A 24,852-nucleotide genomic window follows, 5' to 3' on the forward strand; every position below is an offset into this window, starting at 1 on the left:
TTTTTGGGTGTGGACCATTTTTAGTCTTTATTTAATTTGTTACAATATTGCTTCTGTTTTATGTTTTGGATTTTTGGCCTCAAGCCATGTGGGATTTTATCTCCCCCACCAGGGATCGAACCCACAGCCCCTGCATTGGAGGGCAAAACCTTAACCACTGGACTGCCAGAGAAGTCCTTCTCTAGCTTTTTAAAAGAGTAACATCTGTAAAAATCTGGTCTTTAACTCATTTTAAGAGTTCACTGTTAGCAACTTTAACATTAAAGCCTCAGTGGCAGCACTTCAGGTAAAGACTGCAAGCAGCCTGCAGTATCAATATAATAACTAAAAATCCACAAGCCACAAAACTGTGAAATTAGGGAGATCCAGGAAACAGTAAGGTCTCAAAGCTGACCTGTGAGCTACTGAGCCTATTAAACTGAGTAAATAACTTTAGTGAAAACAAGAAAGGGTCATAATCAGGACAGAAAAGAGAAAGCAAATGGGGGCACCTTTTACATGATGAACAAAGAGATGGAGGTCATGGCATATAAGAGGCCATTTGAAAGAGGCTTGATTTGTACATATTAGGAACATGAAATTTCAGGGAAAAGAAAACGAACCCTGTCAGGAACAGTTTAAAATAAATATACCCAAGCACAGAAACATAAATCAGCTACTGGATTTGTAAGTGAGGAGGGAACAGTTATGAAGGATTAAAACTGTGTATGAAAAAAAAAAAAACTGTGTATGAAGAAGGCAACATATGTAGAAAGTCAAAATGCCATATCCCACCTCATGTCTATAGAGATCTTACATTCTGTACACTCAGTATTTACCAGCATGGAAGAGAGGCATTTTGATGTAAGGCGTGTTTGTGTAAAGATAGGAGATTGCTGGTTCGTTCAGCAGCTGAACAGATGTTTCTCTGATGCCTGTTACGTGCCAAATTCTGGACTGGGCAGTGAAGATGGAGCTGGCAGTTGTCAGCAACGAGACAGATCAATTAGACAGACATCCCCAGACAGGGAGGAGATGAAGCCCAGGATGCCAGAGCTCACAGAAGACTTTGTGAAGACGTCGGAACAGACACCTGGGTTGCGTAGGCATTCACACCCCAAAGAAGGAAGTAGGATTTGGGTGGAGTAGAACCTCTTTCTAGGAGGAGGGACCAACATGAACAAGAGTAAGGGAAGTGTGAGAGTCTGAGGGGGAAGGTGCTGGCAGAGGAGGACAGGAGATACTTGGAAGCTCCCAGCAGCTCAGTGATACTCCTCAGGATGTGAATTTCAAGGCAGGGAACAGTTGGGAATCATGCTGGAGTATGAACAAAGATACACATTTTCTTTTTTTTTTCTTTTCTCATTAATGTCTAAATCCCCCATCTCCCTACACAAGCTCACCTCTTTTTAATAATCACAGTTTTATTATATTTAATTGAAAATTCATTGTAAGTAGCCTGATCTTTGGAGAGGGGGAAGCTGATTGTTATTAACAGTAATTAGCCTCTTGCTCTCATAGGTTTTGTCCTTTTTATTTCACTGCCTGAACTGGGTATTGTGCTTGGTTCTCCAGCATCCATTCCGCCCCTGCTTGTTGAGTAACAGCGATGTGGTTTGGAGACTTGATCTTAGCTGGTTTAAGGGTAATCCTACCTCCACTACCAGTGTTTTAGCTCACTATTGGGTGTGTGTGATTCACTTTGGACCAATGAGAAAAATCCAAGTTTGGAGGAGGATTGAGGGAGGAAAACTATAGTCAACCAAACTGTCTCTATTGCTAGATGTGAACTAGAAGCTTGTAGCTATAGTGCCGTGTGGGGACCCAGGCTTAAGGTGATGTTATGGATGGTAGAATGGAGAAGTGAAAAAGAGTCCTTGATGGCCCTATTGAACTGGGAAATCAGCTAACCCAGAACTTTTCCCATTACTGGGCTTCCTCTCCTGAAAGTTAATGATTTTCTTCACTGCTTAATCTATTTTGGGTTTGTTCATCTGAAACTTGAAATCATCTGCAACCTAAATGATACATGATCTTTGTGACCTTCAGCAGACACTGTATGACTTTCTATGACCATAACCCTTTGAGCCTCATTTCCCTTGTCTGTGAAATGAATATAATTATGTATCAGGGTTTTTCATGAAGATTATTTGAGATCCATCACAAAACCCGAGGGAAGAGGCATGAACTAATACATGAGTGCCTACGATGCTCCGTGAAATAGGTTGGTCCTTGTTTTAGGAAACTTACAAGACTAGAAAAGAATTTCAGATAATTTTTTATATAAAATGTTATAAATAGGGCTTCCCTGGTGGCTCAGTGGTAAAAAAGCCGCCTGCCAATGACACAGGTTCAATCCCTGATCCTGGAAGATCCCGCATGCCACAGAGCAACTAAGCCTGTGAGCCACAGCTGTTGAGCCTGTGCTCTAGGGCCCGGGAGCCTCAACTACTGAACACGTGTGCTGTAACTGCTGAAGCCTGCATGCCCTAGAGCCCATGCTCCGCAACAAGAGAAGCCACTGCAATGAGAAACCCATGCACCACAACTCGAGAGTAGCCCCCACTCGCTGCAACTAGAGAAAGGCCTGTGCAGCAACGAAGACCCAGCACAGCCAAACAAAGAAATAAAATTATAAAGTTTTGTAAAGAAGGTCACATGTGTATGGACTATTGTACAATGAATTTTTTCAGATGCGTACAATGTTTGTTGAATACTTGTCGTTCCAGGCACAAGATCTAATGTGGCCAGGGGTGGGGGGAGAATGAGGGAGGGGCTTAAGGAAAGGCGTGTCTGAAGAGTTGGTATTTAAGTCAAAACCTGACTGATGAGTAGCAGTTAGCTGAAGAATGGGGAAGAACAGTTCAGATAAAGAAACATTACGTGCAAAGTCCAGAAGGCATGGACAGTTCCAGGAAGAGACAAGGAAGTGGGTGGTACAGGTGGAGTGGACGAGAGATACTGTAGTGGGAGAGGAAATTGGAGAGGTAGAGTGAAACAGATAATCTCACAGCTTTGTTGCCCATGTTAAAGATTTTTGAATGCTCTGGATGTACAATGAAGCCATTAGAAAGTTTCTGGGTTTTTTTTTTTTAACCTTTTTTATATACACAAAAGTAGAAGGAGCAGTGAAATAAATCCCCATGAATCAGTCAGTTAGCTTTAAGAATTAGCAATGCATGACCAGTATCATCTATCTCATTCTCTTGTCCCCTCTACATTTTTTATACAGTAGATCTTTGATTATTTTAAATAAAGCAGTGTGTACATATCAACCCCAAACTCCCTAACTATCCCTCCCCAGCCAGGTAACCATAAGTTTGTTCTCTAAGCCAGTGAGTCTGTTTTGTAGCAGAAGGGTCTCATCAACTGACCTATACGTGTTTTAATGAGGTTGTGGGTATCCAGAGAGGAGAAGAAGTTGGGGCAGTCAGTCTAGGTGAGACAGGTGGGTAGCGTGGACCAGAGTGATGGTAGTGGAGATAGAGTGAGGTCGGTGGACGGGAGCAACATTTTGAGTGCAACACTTACTGGCCCTGGTAAAAGATGAAAGTGATGTACTGACTTACAGGGAGAGTGGCATCAAGGAGGACTCTTTAGCTTCTCTGTAGTGACTGGAGAAGGTGAATATTTGGGGGTAGAAAAATCAAGGTTCAGTGTGAACATGTTAAATGTGAGATCTCTGATATACTGACATTGGGATGTTGAGTAACAGTCTTACTTATGTCTGAAGCTTGTAAGAGAGGTCTCTCTGGGCTGTATGGGACAGGGCCATTTCTGGTTCAGTGGTAGAATTCTCACCTCCCACGTGGGAGACCCGGGTTCAATTCCCAGCCCATGCATCATGCTCATCTTCGTTTTATATGTAAAAGAGGTGACCAGTGCAAGTTTGATGCATGAAGCAGGGCACTCAAAGCTGGTGCTCTGGGACAGCCCATAGGGATACGGTGGGGGGAGAGTGGGGGGGGGGTACAGGATGAGGGGGACACATGTATACCTGTTGCCATTTCATGTTGATGGATGGCAAAACCATCACAATATTGTAAAGTAGTTATCCTCCAATTAGAATAAATTAAAAGGCAAGTACACACCTGTTGGGGAAAAAAAGAAGTCTCTCTGGGCTGGATGTAAAATTTGAGAGTCATGGGCAGATTGGCTGTATCAGAAATGATGGGAAGGGATGGAACTTGTTAAGGGAGAAGTGAGAGCTGGGAGAAAAATACCTGCTTGACTTCTTACTATTTGCTCAAGAAATATTTGCTGAATATTGAATGGATGCTCGAAGAATAGGGAAGATTCAGAAGCTGGAAGGAATGAATGAGCAGTGTTCCAGATGGAAGCATAGATACAAACTAAACTGCAGAGGTTGAAATAACTGCATGTGTGGGAGGCAGTGCCTAAGTTGCTTGATTTGGTTTTATCATCTGTAATGTGGGGATTAGTCACTTGCTCAAGGTTGAACTTCTTGAAACTGATGCTTCCTGCATTTGTGCTACAGTCTTTCTGACTTACGAGCTCAGGATTTGCTAGCATACCATGGTCCCTCTTCCCCAGATTATTTCCTATAGTTATGATTCCACCCCTCAACTTGGAAATGTCTTGTTTCTTCCCATATAGGCCAAATGACGTATTGTCTTTCATGGACACCTTCTTTATAGGATCTGTTTTCTGAGTTAGATTTCTTTCCTCTTTCCTAGCTCTCCACTGCGGTTTGAATCCACGGGGAATTGATCACCCTGCCCATGGTGAAGGTATTAAACTACAAATTGAAGGCGAAGGTGTTGAGTCTCAATCCATTAAAAATAAAACTTTCCAGAAGGTGCTTGACCAAAAAGGAACCCCCAAGCGACTGCAGACAGAAGCCGAGACAACTAAGGTAGGTGATACTCCAATAAGTTAAAGAGATTCTGAAGCTGCAGCTTCTATATTTGGTGGTCCAGCCCCAGGGAAGAACTGATGGTGCTTTCATTAATTATTGTTGGTGATTCAAAAAACACTGCTCCTCAGTTGCAAGTAATAAGAAATGAAAATAGTGACTTCATCCCCTTTCAAGTGAAATCAAAACACATTTGTGGTCAGTCTTAGAGCATGAGGCTCTGAGGATGGTATAGGATGAGCTATAGGGATGAGTGTCTGGACTTAACGATTTGTTTACCAGGCTCAATTGATCATTTGATAATATTGGACAAGTCATGTGACTTTTCAAGCCTCAGATTCTTCACTTGTAGAATAGGTACCAGAAACACCATCATCTCGATCAGATTGAACAGATGAAATAATACTGTGTATGTACAAGTATTTTGTAAAAGGCTCAGTTGGCTGCATGAGAATGAGGGGCTTTTGCTGACCATAACAGTAATACAAGTGATATTTTATGAAATATATACATATATTCCAGGTACTATTGGAAGGAATTTTGACATACTGGCTTATTAGGCCCCTGTAACAATTCTGTCAGGTAGATAATAGTAAGCAAGACCCTGGTTAAAGATACAATTGCTCTATTTTGTTGCAGTATTCTTCACTCTTTCAGTCTTTAATATAGATGTAGGTACAAGACATACCTTGGTAAACTGGGAGCTTAAAGGATAGATGATTATTTAGTAAGAGCAACCTCTTTCAAAGGTTTTCCATCATGGAACTGGTACTGTATGGATTTTTGTCTGAAACCAGTGAAGATGCTTTTGTTGGGGTTGTATGTTAGTTTGCCGCTTGAAAATTGAGAGAACTCATCTTCCTATGGTATTTCCTTCGAAGAAATCTCCTTTCAAATGTTTGTTGAGGGGATGAATATATGCATGCCTTGGAAAGCAGATGTTTCAGCCTCCCAAGAAAAACCTCAAGTAGAAAGGTCACTCAGCTGTCATACAATAACCCCCTCCCACTCCCATAAATAAGAGAAAAAAGCCTTCCAAGATCAGATGTGAAGTTTCCCACCTTGTCTATGCTTTTGGATAATTACTGTGGCTGCTTCTCTTCTTTAGTGCAGATAATTAAAAACTGATGACAAAAGAGTGTCTGTGTATCTGTGTTGTTAGGGAGTGGGGAACAATTAGCAAGGGAGATATTGCAGATACTTTGCACATTTTAGCTGAGAGAAATTACACCTCATAGAAAATTGGTTGGTTATTGTTATGTGAGAGGAGCTGGGAAAAAGTAAGCCCTATTTTGACATCTAAATCTGGTCAGCCAGTGGTTCCATCTTGAAACAGTGAGAAAAAAATGTGTTAAAGGTCTTCTTTAACTAGGAAGATAAATGGTTTATTTGAATAGGATCTTTTCAGAGTTGCATAAAATATTAAACATTACAGTGGAGGAAAAGAAAACAAATTGACAGTTGCCTGATTGTAATTCAACTTTAGTTTAATTAAATTAATTCAACTTTTCCAGATTCTCTTTTATTTGCAAAACAGATTTAATGATATAAGAAGTTGGATTCAAACCTGATAGAATTTGATAACTTCTGAATTATTTGGAATGTGTGATGTGGTAGTAAACCTGGTTTTCATGTCAGTACCTTTTTGCCTCTAGTTCACTTTACATTTGCTTTGCTGAAAACCTACCTCACTGAGAATGCAGTCATCTATAACGAACCTTTCCTCAGGTTTAGACTCCAGTTGAAAACCAGATTCCTCTGAGTTTTTCCAAGTTGTCTACAGTGAAACTCCCAAACTGAGTTGAAAGGGAATTCTGAATGTCTTCACATTGACATGTTTAGGAATGAACAGACTAGGAGCTTTTGCTACAAAGTATTTATTTTTTCATGGAAGACCTGATGACAGTGGAGGTTGCTGGGAAGCAGGGGCAAAAATAAAAACAAGGATTACTGCAGACCTGTAGTGTCACATACCCCAGAGATTCTGTACCACTGACAATGTGAACATATTCTGTGCATGTACAGACACACAGAGATGTGCCTTTCTGTTGCACTTCAAGGGTTATTGGAGTTGTGAGTCATCCTTTCTCCTTAAGTAAATAATTGAATCTCTGGTAACTTGACCTACTCAACTTACCTTAAAAAACTTCCTATTGCTACAAATGCATCATGTAAAGCCACTCAGAAATGCAAATCAGTACAGATTTTCTGGAGGACAGTCTGATAGAGTTAGCAAAATTTTTCAATGTGTGTAAGTTTTGAGCCAGTGATGCCCTCTCTAGGAACTTGTCCTAAGGAAATAATCACCCAGATGTGCGAAGATGGCTGCAGGAGAATATTTACTCTAGCAATGTCTATAATATGAAAATAATACTCATTCATAAAACTTTGGCCAAAGAGATTGTGTATTGATGGAATTGAACAGAATTCTCTCCTTATAAGGGTGATGGAGACCTATGTGTATTTACCTTAGTTTGTTCAGACTACTATAAAACACCTTAAATTGGGTGGCTTATAATATTATTCAGCCATATAAAGGAAAGAAGTGGAATCATTTGTAGAGATGTGGATGGACCTAGAGACTATCATACAGAGTGAAGTCAGTATACAGTAATTGTTTTCCTCTTTCTGACCAACACATATATGTGGAATCTAGAAAAATGCTACAGAGGCCTTATTTGCAAGGCAGAAATAGAGACAGACGTAGAGAACAAACATATGGCCCCTAAGAGGGGAAGACCAGGGGATGAACTGGGAGATTGGGATCGACATATATGCACTATTGATACTATGTATAAAATAGATAACTAATGAGAACCTACTGTATAGCACAGGGAACTCTACTCCGTGCTTTGCGGTGACCTAAATGGGAAGGAAATCTGAAGAAGAGGGGATATATGTGTACATGTAACTGATTAACTTTGCTGCACTGCAGAGACTAACATAGCATTATAAAGCAACCATGAAAGGAAAGTGTTAGTCACTCCGTCGTGTCCAACTCTTTGCAACCCCAGGGACTGTAGCCCACCAGGCTCCTCTGTCCATGAATTCTCCAAGCCAGAATCCTGGAGTGGGTAGCCCTTCCCTTCTCCAAGGGATCTTCCTGACCCAGGGATTGAGTCCATGTCTCCCACAATGCAGGCAGATTCTTACCATCTGAGCCACCAGAGGCTATACTCCAATAAAAATTAAAGAAACGGGGCGGTTTATAAACAATAGAAATTTGTTTCTCATAGTTCTGAAGGCTGGGAAGTTCAAGGTCAAGGTACCGCCAGATGGAGTGTCTTGTAAGAGCCTTGTTTCCCAAGTCATAGACATCCATCATCTCACTGTGTCCTCACAAGGTGCAGAGGGACCAGGGATCTCTCTGGAATCCCTCTCATGGGGGCACTGATCCCATCCGTGAGAGCTCCATCCTCCCAAAGATGACGACTCCTAATACTATCACATTGGGGGTTAGGTTGTGAATTCTAGGGCAACACAGATTTTCAATCTCTAGCAGTGTTTATGCAGGAAAATGAGTACGCTGCTATTACAGTAGGGGGAGAGGGAGAAGGGTAGGTTACTGCACAGTATGCAACATGTTCCCATTTTCCTATAAATACCTTTTCCCTGTAAGAAGGCATCACCGAGTCTGAAAGACTTCATTCCATAGTTATTTTTAATTTATTTATTTTTAACTGGTTCTTAATTTGTTTTAAAATTTTATTTTATTTATATTTTTAATTAATTTATTTTTATTTATAATTGCTTCATAGTATTGTATTGGTTTCTGCCATACATCAACATGACTCAGCTATAGGTATACATACGTCCCCTTCCTCTTGAACCCCCACCTCCTACCCCATCCCATCCCTCTAGGTTTTCACAGAGCTCTGGGTTTGAGCTCCCTGTGTCATGTAGCAAATTCCCACTGGCTATTTTACTATGGTAATAGGTATGTTTCTGTGCTATTCTCAGTCTGTCCCACCCTCTACTTCCCCTACTGTGTCCACAAGCCTGTTCTTTATGTTTGAATCTCCATTGCTGCCCTGCAAATAGGTTCTTCAGTGCCATTTTTCTAGATTCCATATGTATGTGTTAGTATATGATATTTATTTTTCTCTTTTTAACTTACTTCACTCTGTATAATAGGCTCTAGGTTCATCCACCTCATTAGAACTGACTCAAATGTGTTCCTTTTTATGGCTGATAGTTAAGTCGCGTATGACTCTTTGAGACCCCATGGACTCCAGCACGACAGGCTTCCCAGAGTATGCTGAAACTGACGTCCATTGAGTTGATGATGCCATCCAACCATCTCGTCCCCTGTTGACCCCTTCTCCTCCTGCCCTCAGTCATTCCCAGGATCATGGTTTTTTCCAATGAGTCGGCTCTTAGTATCAGGTGGCCAGAGTGTTGGAGCTTCACCTTTAGCATCAGTCTATCCAATGAATATTCGGGGTTGATTTCCTTTAGGATTGACTGGTTTTATCTCCTTGCTGTCCAAGGGACTTTCAAGAGTCTTCTCCAGCTCCACAGTTCAAAAACATCAATTCTTCAGTGCTCAGCCTTCTTTATGGTCCAACTCTCACATCCGTACATGACTGCTAGAAAAATCATAGCTTTGATTATACAGACCTTTGTTGGTAAAGTAATGTCTCTGTTTTAATATGCTGTCTAGATTTGTCATAGCTTTTCTTCCAAGGAGCAAACGTCTTTTAATTTAGTGGCTGCAGTCACCATCTACAGTGATTTTGGAGCTCAAGGAAATAAAGTCTGTCATTGTTTCCATTGTTTCCCCATCTATTTGCTATATCCTGATGGGACCAGATGCCATATTAATTTTTTGAGTGTTGGGTTTTAAGCCAACATTTTCACTCTCCTCTTCCACCGTCATCAAGAGGCTCTTTAGTTCCTGTTCACTTTCTGCCATTAGGGTGGTGTCATCTGCATACCTGAGGTTATTAATATTTCTCCTGGCAGTCTTGTTTCCAGCTTGTGGTTCATCCAGCCTGGCATTTCACATGATGTTTTCTGCATTTACGTTAAATAAACAGGGTGACAATATACAGCTTTGACATACCCCTTTCCCAATTTTAAACCAGTTCCTTGTTACATGTCTGGTTCTAATGGTTGCTTCTTGACCTGCATACAGATTTCTCAGGAGGCAGTTTACATCTAGAACTGAGATTATGGGAAAAACTTTCTTTTTCTGCACTTGTTGGAGTTTCTTCTTAATATATGTACTCTTTTAAGCCTAAAGGAAATCAGTCCTGAATATTCATTGGAAGGACTGATGCTAAAGCTGAAACTCCAATACTTTGGCCACCTGATGTGAAGAACTGACTCATTGGAAAAGACCTTGATGCTGGGAAAGATTGAAGGCAGGAGAAGGGGACAACAGAGGATAAGATGGTTGGATGACATCACCGACTCCATGGACATGAGTTTGAGTAAACCTCAGGAGTTGGTAATGGACAGGAAGCCTGGTATGCTGCAGTTCATGGGGTCACAAAGAGTCGGACATGACTGAGCAACTGAACTGAACTCTTAAGCATGTTTATTTAAAGCTCTTTTCAGATTGCCTGTTAACTTAAGCAGCTCAGCTGTGACTCTTCCTATTTGTTGAGTTAGTGTTCTGCCTTTGAGGTTGTTGTCTTTCCTCCTGTGGCTCTGAATTCTTGCTGGTGATTTGCTGAGGAGGAGAGTTATCTTGGGAAACATGCTGTGTGTTGAAGTGCTTTTGTAGTCTGTGTGCTGTTAAAGCAAGCACTGATGAGGTGCTTTTGTGTTTGTCTCTTCCTGCACTGTTTGGGAGGTAACAGCTTTGACCAGGTGTTTAACTATGTCTCAATCTGATGTTGTCTTTGCTACTGACTATGCAAATCAAGTCCCCCCAGATGTGCCCTCTCATCTGCAGCTTCACACAGGAGCCTGGTTCCAGCTCCCTGTCACGCCTGTGGGCTCTGCCATTCCGGTTCTGGCCAGGTGGGGCTTTGAAACCAATCCCTATTCTAGATCTCCAGCAGGCGTCTTGAGCTTCATTATTCCTCATTGCTGTGGGCTCTTGACACCCAAAGATATCCCTTCCTTGACTTCAAGTATGGCAATATAAATTTTAAAATATATTTTCTAGTATCTTTACATTTCTAGAGTCTGAGATGGGATTGTATAGCATAAGTGTAATCTACCATCTTGACTATGAAATTCATATTGCTTTTATAATTAAAAAATCTCTCTCTCTACACATCCTTGGAAAAAGCATCTTTCTGTTTCTCTATCTTAAATGTGATTTGGGGACCCTTGCCCTCAATGACTTGAAAGACTAGAGCTGTAATTCTCGAAAGAGGGTTATCCATGTCATCAGCTGTCTTCAGCTCTCTTAAATGAAAGAGAAATGAAATTGAAATCAATAGAGAACCAAGCTCACTTTCAAGCCTTGTTACTGGGTAGCATAGGGTCTAGTTGGGGGGAAAAAACAAAACAAAACAGATACATTTGATATGTGAATTTGCAAAAGGTATTCACCAATGGAAGTCCTAAATGCCAGTGAGGACTTGGGAATCCAGAGAGTATACGTGCCTTAGGGATAAGTGTCTTGGCTAGCACAGACATAGAACATCACAGAAAGTTCTATTGGACAGGCTGCTCTGATCTGTGGAAGCCATTGAAGTTTTCTGGTTATAAGAGTGAGTAAGATGAACAGATGGAATTGTGTGAACATTTTCTCTGACCCTTGTCCTTGGGCCTGGGGGGACATGTGCTTCAATCATGAGCAAAAATGTGGAAAGGGGAGTCTGTTTTGAAGGTTATATCCCTCAGTTGTCTGATGGTTGGAATTTGCATTTCCATAGCAACTCAGGATCTGGACTAAGATCAGCCCATTGGTAGACAGCATCCTGGCTGTTCCCCGCCTTGAAATTCTGGACTGTGTCCTCACAAGTGTCCTAAATACAGCATTGGGAAATCAAAACTCTTGACTTCTAGACTTGATCTTTTAGATGCTTATGAAGAAACTTGCCCTGTGTTTTCATGCCTATAAAGTAAGGGTTTCATAAAGTTAATCTGTATGTTTTCATACCACCAATGCTGATTCACCAGAGCATGTAAAGCAGTGAGTCAGAATAATGATCGAGAGTCTTGATGGCTTTCTGTGTGTCTCTTGTTTAGATGTGATTGACCCCTATGTTTTTATTTATAAAATCTCCATCTTGCAGCTGAGAAAACTAAGACTGACTTGCCAAAACTTAGCTTCTGGCTAAAAAGTGGAGGAACATGAATTTGAAATCTAAGTGTAATGACTCTAAAACCAGGATTTTTTTCATCTCTTTAATATTAACTGTACAAATGATTGATTTTATTTGGAAAGAAAAGACAGTCTGTTATACCGAGGATCAGGCCAATGAGACAAAGGAAGAGGTTATATTCTTTCTTTCTTGGGGAGAAACGCAGTAGATCCTGATTGCTATATTATATAAGGGAGAAGCAGTGCCAGCATCCAAAGCAGTGAATAATTGCCCGCATTTGGCTCTGGGATGCATTATGTGAATCTTTGGCAGCAGATAGCCTTTTCTCATTAGGCTAATATTAGATTTAGTTTGTATTTCTTTGGCACAGAGTTAAAGGAGCTGGCCTGGAGTTTGGTGCTGGAGGCGGGAGGAGGAGAAAGCCCGGTGCTTGGGATAAGCCACAGGTGGATAAATGAGAGCTGACTGGAGGGCAGTTGGTGGACATTTGTAAGAGTGGGAAAGGAAGCATAATCTGGGATTGAAACAGAAAGCTCTGAGAATTCTGACTTGGGTTAAAGATGAAGGGGGATTGTACTTAACCTTGATCAAATTACATGGCTCAGCTGCCTCTGAGAAGGCCTATAGCAATTTGGGGATAGAATGATCTAATTCTTGGCTATCTGTATTTCTTGGCTCGGGGAGTAAGAGTGTCTCCAAAAGAGGCTGCCAACCCAATATACTGTCACCAGTGATAGGAAAGGACATAATGCATGGGAAAGATAATGACCACATACTTGGTTAAGAATTGTCCAGAGTCAGAACAAGAGAGATAAGCCAAAATGACTTCATGCTATGTGAGTTCTAGGCCCCTCCTGCACATGCACTGAACACTCTGAAAGATCTCAGGAGAAACTGCAGTCAACCCGTATTTGAAAAGGTAAGCATTTATAACTGAAGTGTTGAGCTCTGAAAAGTGTGACAGTGCAGCATGCATTGGAGCCATAGTTTCATGGAATAATCAACCAAGAAGGCACCTGAGGGAGCATCCGACTACCTTATTTATTGCATAGGTGGTGATGAGATGACATGCCTTCTCAAAATCTTGAGGCTAGTAGTGGCACAGCCTAATCTAAAACATCATAATTCTGACACGCGGGCAGAGCTTGCCACTCTGTTGTGCTGACCAGTCTACAAAAAAACAGGTGCTTGCAGCCCCTTGGTTGTTATTCCTTTTCTTGTGTACCCAGACTGCAGTGCATGCTGTTTGAGGATAGAATGGAAAGTTAGCCTCAAGGGAAGTGGAGCCCTATCAGTGGGTGGATCAGAGCCCAATTACAATTCCATTGACAATTTGACACAGTAAAGCTAGGCTTCTGGAAGAAAGGGTGAGTTCTAGGGGTGGCTTGTTTGGTAGCACTCTGCCCAAGTCTTTTTTTTTCCCAGTCTGAAATGCTGGGGATCAATATGTAAACTTTTCAACCATGACAGCAGTTACAGAGTCATGCCCGTCAGAGCTGATTGAGACATTTCAGAATTGCCTGCATTTATATACAGGCAAGTGTGTGATTTGTACCTAAGGAAAAGACAAGCGTAGGAGGCACATGTGACAGCAGTGATCTGCTTCTGTGGCTGTGTTGGAGAGACTCTGAGTCCTTGATGGGTGACACTGGAAAAGCCTAGAGGCATCTGAGAGCCCTGGTCAACTCAGCCAAGTGAAGAACTCAAGAAGAAGATAAAACAGAAGTTGGGAGAAGCTTGAGGCCAAGTAAGATGAAGAGCAGAAGGTGGTAGAAGAAAGCAGGGTTGGACCTTTGCCTGTACCCATAACTTAAGGGCTGATGCTCCTTCCAAGTGAGGGACATTGTAGTTCACCAGACGCCCAGCATCTCTGAACAGATACATACACTTTTTCCCCTTTGACCCTCTCTCTCCCTGCACACACAGATGCTAAGACATTTTTATAAAATATGTACTGTTGCATAGAATTTTCAAGTATATTTTGGCTTTCCCTGGTATCCTACATCATAGTTGCTTTTGAGCAATGAATACTTGGACTCAGTTGACCATGCGATTTGCAAACTTTGGCTATAAAAAGCCAGATAATAGCTGGTTCTTCATGGTGCGTGTTGCAGTCCCCATGCGGCTTTGCGGAAGTGGATGTATTTCACTGAGAAGTCTACAGGTGGACCTCTGGAGTAGGTGCATGTCTGTGTGTCTTCTCTGCTCCACGATGTCTCAGCTGCCCCTCAGCCAATGGGAGCCACTGGACAGCTCGGCTTTAGACGCTGTACACCCAGGATTCTGGACAAATGTTGGGACAGAGTGTGTGGGGAAAGGACACTTTAAGCCATTTTATAAGAACACCCTGCCTTTTCTTCTGTCTTCTCTATAAATATACAAATGGTGAACACTTACATTCTATTTGGGTATAACTTGCCAAAAGTTAATAGTTGTAACAGAAAAAAGCATAGTAATAAGTAATACATCATTTTAAACTGCCCCATTATCTCACATGGGGCTTCCTAGGTGGCGCTAGTGGTAAAGAACCCACCTGCTGATGCAGGAGATGTAAAAGATGCAGGTTCAGTCCTTGGGTCGGGAAGATCCTCTGGAGGAGGGCATGGCAACCCACTTCAGTAGTCTTGCCTGGAGATTCCCATGGACAGAGGAGCCCGGCAGGCTACAGTCCATAGGGTTGCAAAGAGTCAGACATGACTGAAGTGACTTAGCAGGCAGCAAGATATCACTCATACACTGAGAAAGAGAATGATTTTGTAATAATGACTGAGCTGGAAAAATATTTGTTGTTATGTAGAAAAAAAATGTGAATTGTAGAGGCAGTTCTGTTGTTCAGAGATTGATTATCCATCAACACATCATGTTCATTCTCCCCCTACTGCTTATTCTGAAATCTACTCATGTTCCCACATCTGCTGCTATCACCTGGACCTACCTCACTATCTCTTGAGTGGCTTCCACTTCCCTCCTGCCCTCATGTGATCCTCTTCCCACATAGCGATCTTGAATTAAAGGATACCATGCACCTTCTTAGCATCCTTTTCACTTAAAGTAAAAATCCAGATTCATTCCTATGGTAAGAATCCAAGACATTCAGGCTTTGCTTGGCTTCCCCAGTCTCACCTCATATCAGACTTTCCTCTGGTCGTCTGAGCTCCAGACATACTTGTCTTTCTGTTTCTGGAATATGCCAAAGTCATGCTCTCTCTTGAGCACACTGGTACCTGCCATCCTATCTGCCTGTATTTACCTCCTTGATCATTGCACCTTGGTTCTCTGTCACATAGGTCCCAGCTCAAATGTTTCTCTGCAGAGAGGTCTGACCACTCCAGTCACGCTTTCTGATATCATGGTGTGTCCTTCATGGAGCTGCTTCCTGTCTGAAATCATCCTGTTTATTTTCTGTCTCTCCAGTAAAATGTAAAATCCTTGACAGTAGTGATCCTGTCTGTCTTATTCGCTGGTACAGCATCAGTGTCTAGCACATCGTAAAGAATATGCTTGTGATAAATGAAATGTTAGTTGATGTGACCCAGAAGTTCCTTGCCTCTGGGTCTTCCTTTCTTTTGCCCCATAGTACTTATCTTCGGGCTCCCCTGATGGCTCAGTTGGTAAAGAATCCACCTGCAATGCAGGAGACCCTGGTTCAACTCCTGGGTTGGGAAGATCCACTGGAGAAGGGATACACTACCCAGTCCAGTACTCTTGGGCTCCCCTTGTGGCTCAGCTGGTAAAAAATCTGCGTGCAAAGCAGAAGACTGGTTCAGTCCCTGGGTTGGAAAGATACTCTGGAGAAAGGAAAGGCTATCCACTCCAGTTATTCTGGCCTGGAGAATTCCACGTACTGTATAGTCCATGGGGTTACAAAGACTCGGACACAACTTAGTGACTTTCACTCACTCCGCTCTACTATCTTTAGCCTCTGTAGAGGCAAGCAGGATGATCCATCTTGCTGTAATGACTGTCAGTGGCAGAGGATGCTTTTCTGGATGGTGGGTGCAAGTGGAACATTGTCCACAGGACAAGCAAGGGTTGCATCTATAGCTCTTTAGTTACCCTTCATCTTCAACATTCTAGCTTGTCTCTTAGACTAGGCAAATACCTGTTTGTGGTCTGTGGTTGGCATTCCAAACTTCACTTAGTTAAAAAGTCTCAAACCTGCACATTAGTACCTATGATCTCCCTCCAGCGTTGGCCAAGATTCCACCCTCACTCACAGCTTTCTTCCTAGTCCTCAGTATAAGCATCAGCTGACTCCCCTAACTATTCCCCCTTTGCCTTGAAGTCATAACCGGAAGATAAAAGAAAGCAGCAGCTTCTCCTTAAATGATCAGGAAGTCTTAAATTGAGAATCAGACCACCAGGTATCAGACGACACCTCCAACATTATTGCCAGGGATTTATGAATGAGAAATAGTTTTCAGGTGTTGCTGTTACATGTGACCATACATATTTTGTTATGGCAGCTTGGGGTATAAAAAAAAATAACATAGTTTATAACATAGACTAGGTAGCTTCAATAATAGATATATTTCTCACAGTTTTGGAGGCTGGGAAGTCCAAGATCAAGATGTCAGTCAATTTGGTTCCAGGCAAGGGCCTTCTTCTTGACTTGCTAATGGAAGCATTCTGCCTGTATCTTCACATGATGGAGAAAGTGAGTTCTAGTCTCTCTTTCTCTTCTGAAAAGGATGCTGATCCTATCATGGAGCCCTATCCTCATGACCTCATCTACACCTAATTATCTCCTAAAGGCCATATCTCCAAATACCATCACACTGGGGGTAAGAGCTTCAGCCTGTGAATTGAGGAGGGGCCACAAATATTTGGTTCAGAATATATACCAAATGTGCATTTTGGTCAAATGCCAAATGACCGAGTGTCCAGTCACTATTTGGCTGAAGTTGAATATCTTCATCATAGAAGGAATGTCTGGCATACAAGGAAATACTAATAAGAATACCTATTTATTAAAACTTTATTCCAAGCAGATTATTTTTTTAAAACTGGCATTGTATTGGAGTGGTAATAATTTCTCACAGCTATCAGCTCCTGTGGTTTTTATGGTGCACATTTGTGATACTGAAAATATACTCTTTTCAACTGAGATCAGTGGAGGAGCAACAGATGTTTTTGTCAAGCTCTGCCCCTGCAGGTCATGCTAATGATGATATTACCAAGTCATTGAACTTTCATCCTCTCCACTGAAAACTGACTGAAATGAAGACTTCAACTCCTGGGCTTGCCATATTGGTTGTAGCTCATGAGGCAGTTTCATTGAAACAATCCCCTAAATGAAAGCTTAGGACTGTGTTTAAAGAAGACACTTGTTAAGTGTTCTCAAGATCAAGCTGAATTTTATTGCCATCCCTGTGGTTTTCTTTCTTAAAAAATGTTTTCACAGTACTGTAAAGCAGGCATTTCAATTCAGTAGCTGGAATGATCTCATTCACATGCCCGTCAGATCATGTTGTTCCTCTGCTCAGACTCCTCTCATTGCTCCCCATTTTCCTCAAATTAAAAACCAGAGTCCTTTCAGTGCCCTCCTGGGCTCTGCGTGATCTGTTCCCTGGTAAGTCACTCGTGTCATCTGCTGCTGCACTCTTCATGTTCAGGCTGCTTCTGGATTACACCGGGTATCTTCCCACCTGGGAGCCCTTGTACTGCTTGTTCCCTCTGCCTGCAGCTTCTTTTTCTCAGGATGCCCAAGACTCTCTCCTCCATCTTACTGAAACCTTTATTCAACCATAACCTCAGTGAGGCTTGCTGGGCTGTTGTATTTAAATAAGGACCTCTCTCCCGGTGCTTCGGATTCCTGACTCTCGTTATTCCCACTCCCACGCTCAACATACCCATCATGTTCTCAAACAGTGTATCACCTTATCTATTACATGAATTATTATTTTATGTCATCCCTCCAAATGTAAATTGTGTGAGGGCAGGGACCTGATTTGTTTTCTGATCTATCCCTAAAATGGCAAACTATGCTTGGTGCGTCATAGGGACATAATTATTTGTGTTTAAATGAATTCTTGTAATCAACATGCATTTAACTTTCACCTGACTGATTAACTTTTAATATAAAAATAAGCCAGGAGGTTAGCTTCATTACGCGTAAAATACCTACTTTTATTGGAAAGGGAATTTTCATATAGCAATAATAAGCCCCAGGAGCATCCCTATCTATGTCATCAGCAGTGCAATGATGGTCAGAGGGGTAAGTAACCCATATGACCAAATGATCATTATTGTGCACAAGGTCAAGGTTGCCAAAACTAGAGCCAAAATGGCACTTGGCTACTTGGCCTGCCAAAAACCAAGGCTGAAGCCAAATCCTAATAGAATTTTGGCCAAATGTCACCAAAAGCTGAACTTCATTGCTTCCCTATTCTTTATATAATTAAGCAGTTTAGCTCATAAATGCACTCATGTCTAACTTGCACACTGTGTAATCTTTTTTGGGGAGAAATCTGATACCAACCTTTTCTCATATTGTACTAAATAGACAAAGGAGGGTTAATCCCATCGATGCCCCAAATAGTAGTAACTACTGAGAGGTAGCCAGAACTGTAACAAACAGAAGAGAAAGTAAAAGTGTTAGTCACTTAGTCGTGTCTGACTCTTTAGGACCCCATGGACTGGAGCCTTCCAGGCTCCTCTGTCCATGGGATTCTCCAGGCCAGAATACTGGAATGGGTTGCCATTTCCTCCTCCAGGGGATCTTCCCGACCCAGGGGTCAAACCCAAGTCTCCTGCACTGCAGGTCGATTCTTTACCATCTGAGCCACCAGGGGAACCCAGATGGAAGAAAGAAATGCATCAAAGCTTGGATTTGTTATCAAGCAGAACTTTTTTAAAATAGAGGATATGTGATTTCAATATTTTGACTGCTCTTTATATAACATAGTAAAGGACACTGACCTGGGTTGTGGGATCCAATCGCCATTCTACCCTGCTACTTGCTAACTGTATAACCTGGAGCCAATTTCTTATCCATTCTCTGCCTCAGTGTTTTCATCTGTCCATTGGGGATAATCACAATGCCTACCTCCTTGGGCGGTTGCTCGTATCATTGGAATTTATGTATAAAATGCTCAAAATGGCTCCTGGCATATAGTAAGCATGCTGTTAAGTTTGCTTCTATTGTTGTTCTTCATATCATCATTATCCTTGGAAAATATTTTGGCAAGATGGATTAGAGAATATAAACTTTTTCAGCAGAAGTTTTGAATTGGCTGCCTGCAGCCATATTGGGTCTACCAACAAGTTTTGTTTGCCCACACACACTTAAGGTTTAAATTAATCTTCAGCGGTGGAAAAACCCTAACATTCTTCCTTTAAATACTCCAGATTTCCCACTTCTCTTGAAAATTTTTTAAAAATCTGGAAATGATAAGCCTAAATTGGTACCAGCTGGAGTTGTCAGCAGCTGCCCCTTTTTGATGAATAGTCTCTCTGCTTTGTTTCTGTCTATGCCTGGCCCTCTTCATTCATGAGGTTTCCTGCCAGACTTCTATAGGGAGTTTAAGTTTGTGACCTTCAGTGTAAAGGACACTGACATAGTATAAAAAGCATAGTAAGCCCTCTCTTATTTAGTGAAAATGACTTATCTCCTTAAAGTGCACATATCATTCAGCACTCAAAGTATCTGTTAGACCCCTTCTCTGGTGATACTGTACTAAACAAGACAGAAGTGGAAACTGGATCTCAGACATGTACTATGGCACAAGTTCTGATGTATATTTGGAAGGAAACCAACCGAGGTCTGAGAAACTGAGATAGAAGATAAAGATGGAGGTGAGGCTAGGGGACTAAAGGAGGAAAAGGAGAAAGGGTGCATTCTGAAATGAAATCTAAGTATTAGAAAGGAGCAGCCTTGCCAAAAGATGGGACTGAGAACACTTCCTGAACCAGAGTCAGCTTGTGCAAGGGCTGTGAGGTAGGGAGGAGTGTCTCCTACTGAGGAAAGGAAAGAGACCTATGTGGCGGGTATACGGATGGCTCAAGATGATGTTAGGGATCCTGTGGTTTTGCCTGAACCTTATATTTTGTGCAATGGAGAAATCGATGGAAGGTTTCAGGTAGGGGAGGGGCTTACCAAGAGAAGACCCCATCTGCTTCTCAGAGGGTTGGTTGGAAGCGAGCAAGAGGAGAAATACATTAGGATGTGGATACTGGAGTTGATGGAGGTGAGAGGTGATGATACCAATAGGAATGGAGAGAAGCGGGCAAATTTGGAATTTATTTTGAAGGCAGAAGTGGTAAAATGAGATTAGGGATAATCCATGAGGCAAATGGAGGAAGTGAGGATGACTGCTAAGTTCCTGGTTTGAGCAGCTAACCAGACACTGGTGTTATTTAGTAAGATGAAAACGAAACAAAACAAAAAAATGTCAAGGAAAGAGGATGTTAATAGGGGAAGATCTGAGGTGAAATCAGAAGTTTCTTTTTGACCGTAATTAATTTTCCGATTTCAGAGTTACATCCAAGAGATGTCTAGTAAGTCATTAAACTTGCAAGTCCAGTTTCCAAGGGTGGTCTGGGCTACAGCTATGGGTCAGCGGTCACGTGTATCACATTATGGTGCACATCTGTGTGTGTGCTGCAGAGGGATCAAATATATAGAAACTAAGGGATATTTCAGGAGTCCTTACTTTCAAAGGGTGATATCTCTGTGGTTTCCATGACTCTGTGCCGCTACTTGGACTGTTAGCCTTGTCCTGTCATTATTGAATTTTGAGCCTAAGAACTAGGCTATTCACTTTGGAGGGTAATGACATAGCCTGAAAGCACTTGGGTAGAAGTAGATCGTCTTCACTTTTTTCAGCTTTTTTTTTTTAATGTCCCCAACCCACCATCATGTTTGCCTACTGTTGACTGTTTTACGCATTTGGTGGAAGGAGGCCAGTGCATTGTATGGCCAGTTGGAAAAGGAGTAGGGTTTGGGGGGATGAACAGCAGGTAGCTTTTAAGCTTTGAAGGCTTCTCAACTTTCTGTAGGGATGTGAGAGTGTCTCTGCTATTTATTAGTTCTGTCATTATAGTTGTCACTTGTGTTCACCAACTTCCACTTCTCTCCTCCTGGGCTGCAGTAAGACTGTACTTGCTAGTCTCCCAGAATGCCTGGTTCCAGACAGTGGCCTGTAAGGGAAACACTCTGCCCTAATGGACTGGGGCTAGCAAACACTCTGGTGCAAACTTGCAACTCCCTTTGGGGGAGTGTGGTAGATACCAGGTCAGATGGCAGAGCACAGAGTCAAAGGAACTTTGATCACCAGGTCACCACAGAGACAGCCCAGGACCTGACTTGGAGCTGACATTATATAAGCAAGAAATAAATTTTTATTGTGTCCCAAGAGTTTGAGGAATGTTTTTTAGTGCAGCATTTGTTGTTTAGTCGCTAAGTCATGTCCAACTCTGTGACCCAGTGGACTGTAGTCTGCCAGGCTCCTCTGTCCATGGAATTTTCCAGGCAAGAATACTGCAATGGGTTGCCATTTCCTTCTCTGGGGGATCTTCCCCGACCCAGAGATCGAACCAGTGTCTCCTGCATTGCAGGTAGATTCTTAACCACTGCGCCACTAGGGAAGCCCTACCGCAGCATGTGAAGTCGCTCAGTCGTGTCCGACTCTCTGCGATCCCACGGACTGACTATAGCCCACCAGGCTCCTCCGTCCATGGGATTTTCCAGGCAAGGGTACTGGAGTGGGTTGCCATTTCCTTCTCCAGCCTAGCCTAATCAGTTTAATCCAGGTGGCATCTGAGAACAATGTAGTCATGTTTGTCCCAAACCTAAGCTCCTCACAGGCAGGCATCTTGTCGAACTTCAAGCCAAGTGCAACCTCTGACAAAGACGGGTGTACTCAACTAATCCTCTCAAGTCAGTATCGATCATGACTTTCTTTTCAACAGATGGAGACTCTCCGTGCCCTTTTCACTTTGAACAGCCAAACTAAAATTAAACTGCCATTTGAAGATTTTAAAGCTTTTCTCCTGGGCCCCAGCGATTGTTCCCAGTGTCAGGACATCATGGGGCACTTCTTCCTAGAGCCCCCATTTGTGTTTGTCTGTAATTGACAGCAGCCAGCCACCGTCCCCATCTTATGTTGTTGCTGTGACTTCCTTTAGCTCATGGTTTCTTCTCGAATGTATCACGGAGTGCTCAGTGCCGTGCCTGGTCTACCTCGTTGGGCTTAATTGTTGCTTTTTTCCAGTGTTATTTGTGTGCGTGTGTATGCATGTATGCGGTTTAATCCACTGAAGCAGTTATTTCATTTTGGAGACGCTGCCCTCTTTTTCCTTCCAGAATGCAAATATGTGCTGTGTCTCTCACCATTTATACATCGACTTTAAGAACCAAGTGCTTCTCCTTGAATGACCCCTTTCCCTCTTGGGCTTCACTTGGCTAATATTTATCGGCAACATCTGGGGTTGAGTGCAGGGAAGTTATTTACAGCAGTGCTTATTAATGCACTTCAGTGAGTCACGCTGCCGTTTTGTTGAGATGGTCCCCAGTGGAACCCCAAAATTTGCAGCTTCTTCTCAGGAAGCAGGAGGCTTGTGTACCTTGGTGGAAAGAAGTGGTCATAATCAGCATGAATGGTTGGAATCATCCAGCATTCTCATTTTTACTGGTGAGAAAACTAGTGGGCAAAGAAGAGGGGTGGTTTGCAGAAGCCTGCAAAAATATCACAGAGGTGAAATTAAAAGTCAGATTTTTCGTCCTGTCTGTCACTTCATCATGGCCTTTTTTGGGGGGGACTTTATTTAATACTTCAAATATTTATGAGAAACTTCAAGTTGTATAGGGGTTGGTTATTTTCATCATTTTAAGTGTTTCTCCACCTTTTTGCTGGAGAAGATCTCTTTGGAGCCATCCCTCAGAGCAGGGTGGGAGATGGCCTTTAGCTTTATACCTGGGGCTTGGACAGTGATGGCTATTAATGAGATAGGAATGAAAATCTGGCACAACATGGATGGACTTGGAGGGTATTATACTAAGTGAAATAAGTCAGAGAAAGACAAATATTATACATTACCACTTATATGTGGAATCTAAAAAACCAACTAGTGAATATATATAACAAAAGACTCACAGAAAGAACAATCTAGTGGTTACCAGTGGGAGGAGAGGTAAGATAGAGAGGTAGAGGATGAAGAGGTGCAAATTACTATGTATGAAATACAACTACGTGGATAGATTGTACAGCACAGAGAATGCAGCCAAGTACTTTATAATAACCACAAATGGAGTATAGTCTTTAAAAACTGCGAATTGTTTTGTTGTACACCTAAAACTTACGTATTTTAAATCGACTATACCTCAAAATAAAATAATAACAATCTTAGTGATTGTTTATAAAGTGATTCCTAGGCTCTTGTGTATATTTCCATTCTTTTAAAAGGTATATGTAATATTTGATAATATAGAATAGCATATAAAATATGTATGACTAATAGTAAAATTAATGCTGGTGAATCCACCACCAAACTTATGAAAGTCTGCTCATTTTTAAATTCATCCTCTCACTTTTAAACTCTCGAGTTTTCTGGAAATGACTGGCTCCCTTAGCTTTATCCTTTTTGGGGAGCGGGGGAGGTATTTTCTCCTATAAAATGCTATTGGCTAAACATATGTACCAGCTTTCTCTATATTTACACAAGCCATGATTACAGCAGTCTTTGTTTTTATTTTTTAGCGTTATCCCTCACCTATAGTGATTTCCAAGACTGTCATCAGCCTCTTTCTGGTTTTCTTACCATTTCCCCCTCAGCAGTGTCTGTGCAGATGACCAGCCGGCCTGACCTCCAGGCCTGACAGCTCTCCTGAGCCCGCTTCCTTCATTTTCAAGTGCCTGGTGGACAGTCCCCCGGGACTCACTGCAGTTACATCAAAAGGAACAGAACAAGGAAAGGCTGCATCCCTTCTGTGGCAACATATAAGTCTTTGACATAAAAATCAAGGAGGAAAAAAAATCGAATCTATATTATTATTATAGATGTCAAGCCTATTTCTCATCCATCTTGTAATTTTTCTTAAGTCTTCATTGAATTTGTTACAGTATTGCTTCTGTTTTATGGTTTGGGGGAGTCTCTTGGCCATGAAACATGTAGGATCTTAGCTCTCCAATCAGGGATTGAACCTGCACCCCCTGCATTTGGAGGGCAAAGTCATTAACTCCTGGACCACCAGGAAAGTCCCCTCTTGTCATTTTTAAGAAAGGTATTTCTTTTTAGAAATGGTGCACACCTACATTATTTAATATTATTTTTCTAAATTGTCTCTTATACTTGATTACTGAGTATCAGTTTCTAAATTTGTAGACTTGGTAAAAATTTATTCTTAACACTTTATAGCTTTCTGAACAAAATTTGTTAATCAGTCCCATGAGCCATAAACTTTAATACACTAATTTTTTGTTTGTTTGTTTTGTTTTTTACTTCAAGTCAGGTTGAGAGTTTTAATTTAATACTTGGCTTCTTTAATTAAGGAAGGCAGTTTTAAGATCATGATTATAACCCCAGAGTTAAAGTTTGAGATTTTATAAATGGTTTTAATTCCTATTTTAAATTAATCCTACAGAGGAGCAATGTAGGTATAGCTTAAAATATAGAAATTTCCTTTTCTTTAAAAATTTGTTCTTACCAAATGGATGAATAAAAGGATTTATTTGCTATGCAGTATCAAAAGTTTAAATTTTCTTAAAACTGGCCCTCAAATCTCACTGTTTCATCAAATGTCTTCTTAAAATTTCACTTTTAGTCTAG

At 41.6% G+C, this 24,852-nt stretch overlaps 1 protein-coding gene across 2 annotated transcripts in view; it reads left to right on the forward strand.

Annotated features, from left to right (window-relative positions):
- SAMD12 (sterile alpha motif domain containing 12) overlaps positions 1-24,852 on the forward strand; it is a 499,855-nt gene that overhangs the window by 41,603 nt on the left and 433,400 nt on the right. For both annotated transcript variants that reach the window (XM_070477229.1, XM_070477228.1), the window contains exon 2: positions 4,677-4,855. In XM_070477229.1, the coding sequence (XP_070333330.1) occupies positions 4,677-4,855 (179 nt within the window). The remainder of the gene's footprint in view (positions 1-4,676; positions 4,856-24,852) is intronic.

The sequence above is a fragment of the Odocoileus virginianus genome, chromosome 15 (genome assembly GCF_023699985.2).
Source record: "Odocoileus virginianus isolate 20LAN1187 ecotype Illinois chromosome 15, Ovbor_1.2, whole genome shotgun sequence".
Lineage (NCBI taxonomy): Eukaryota > Metazoa > Chordata > Mammalia > Artiodactyla > Cervidae > Odocoileus > Odocoileus virginianus.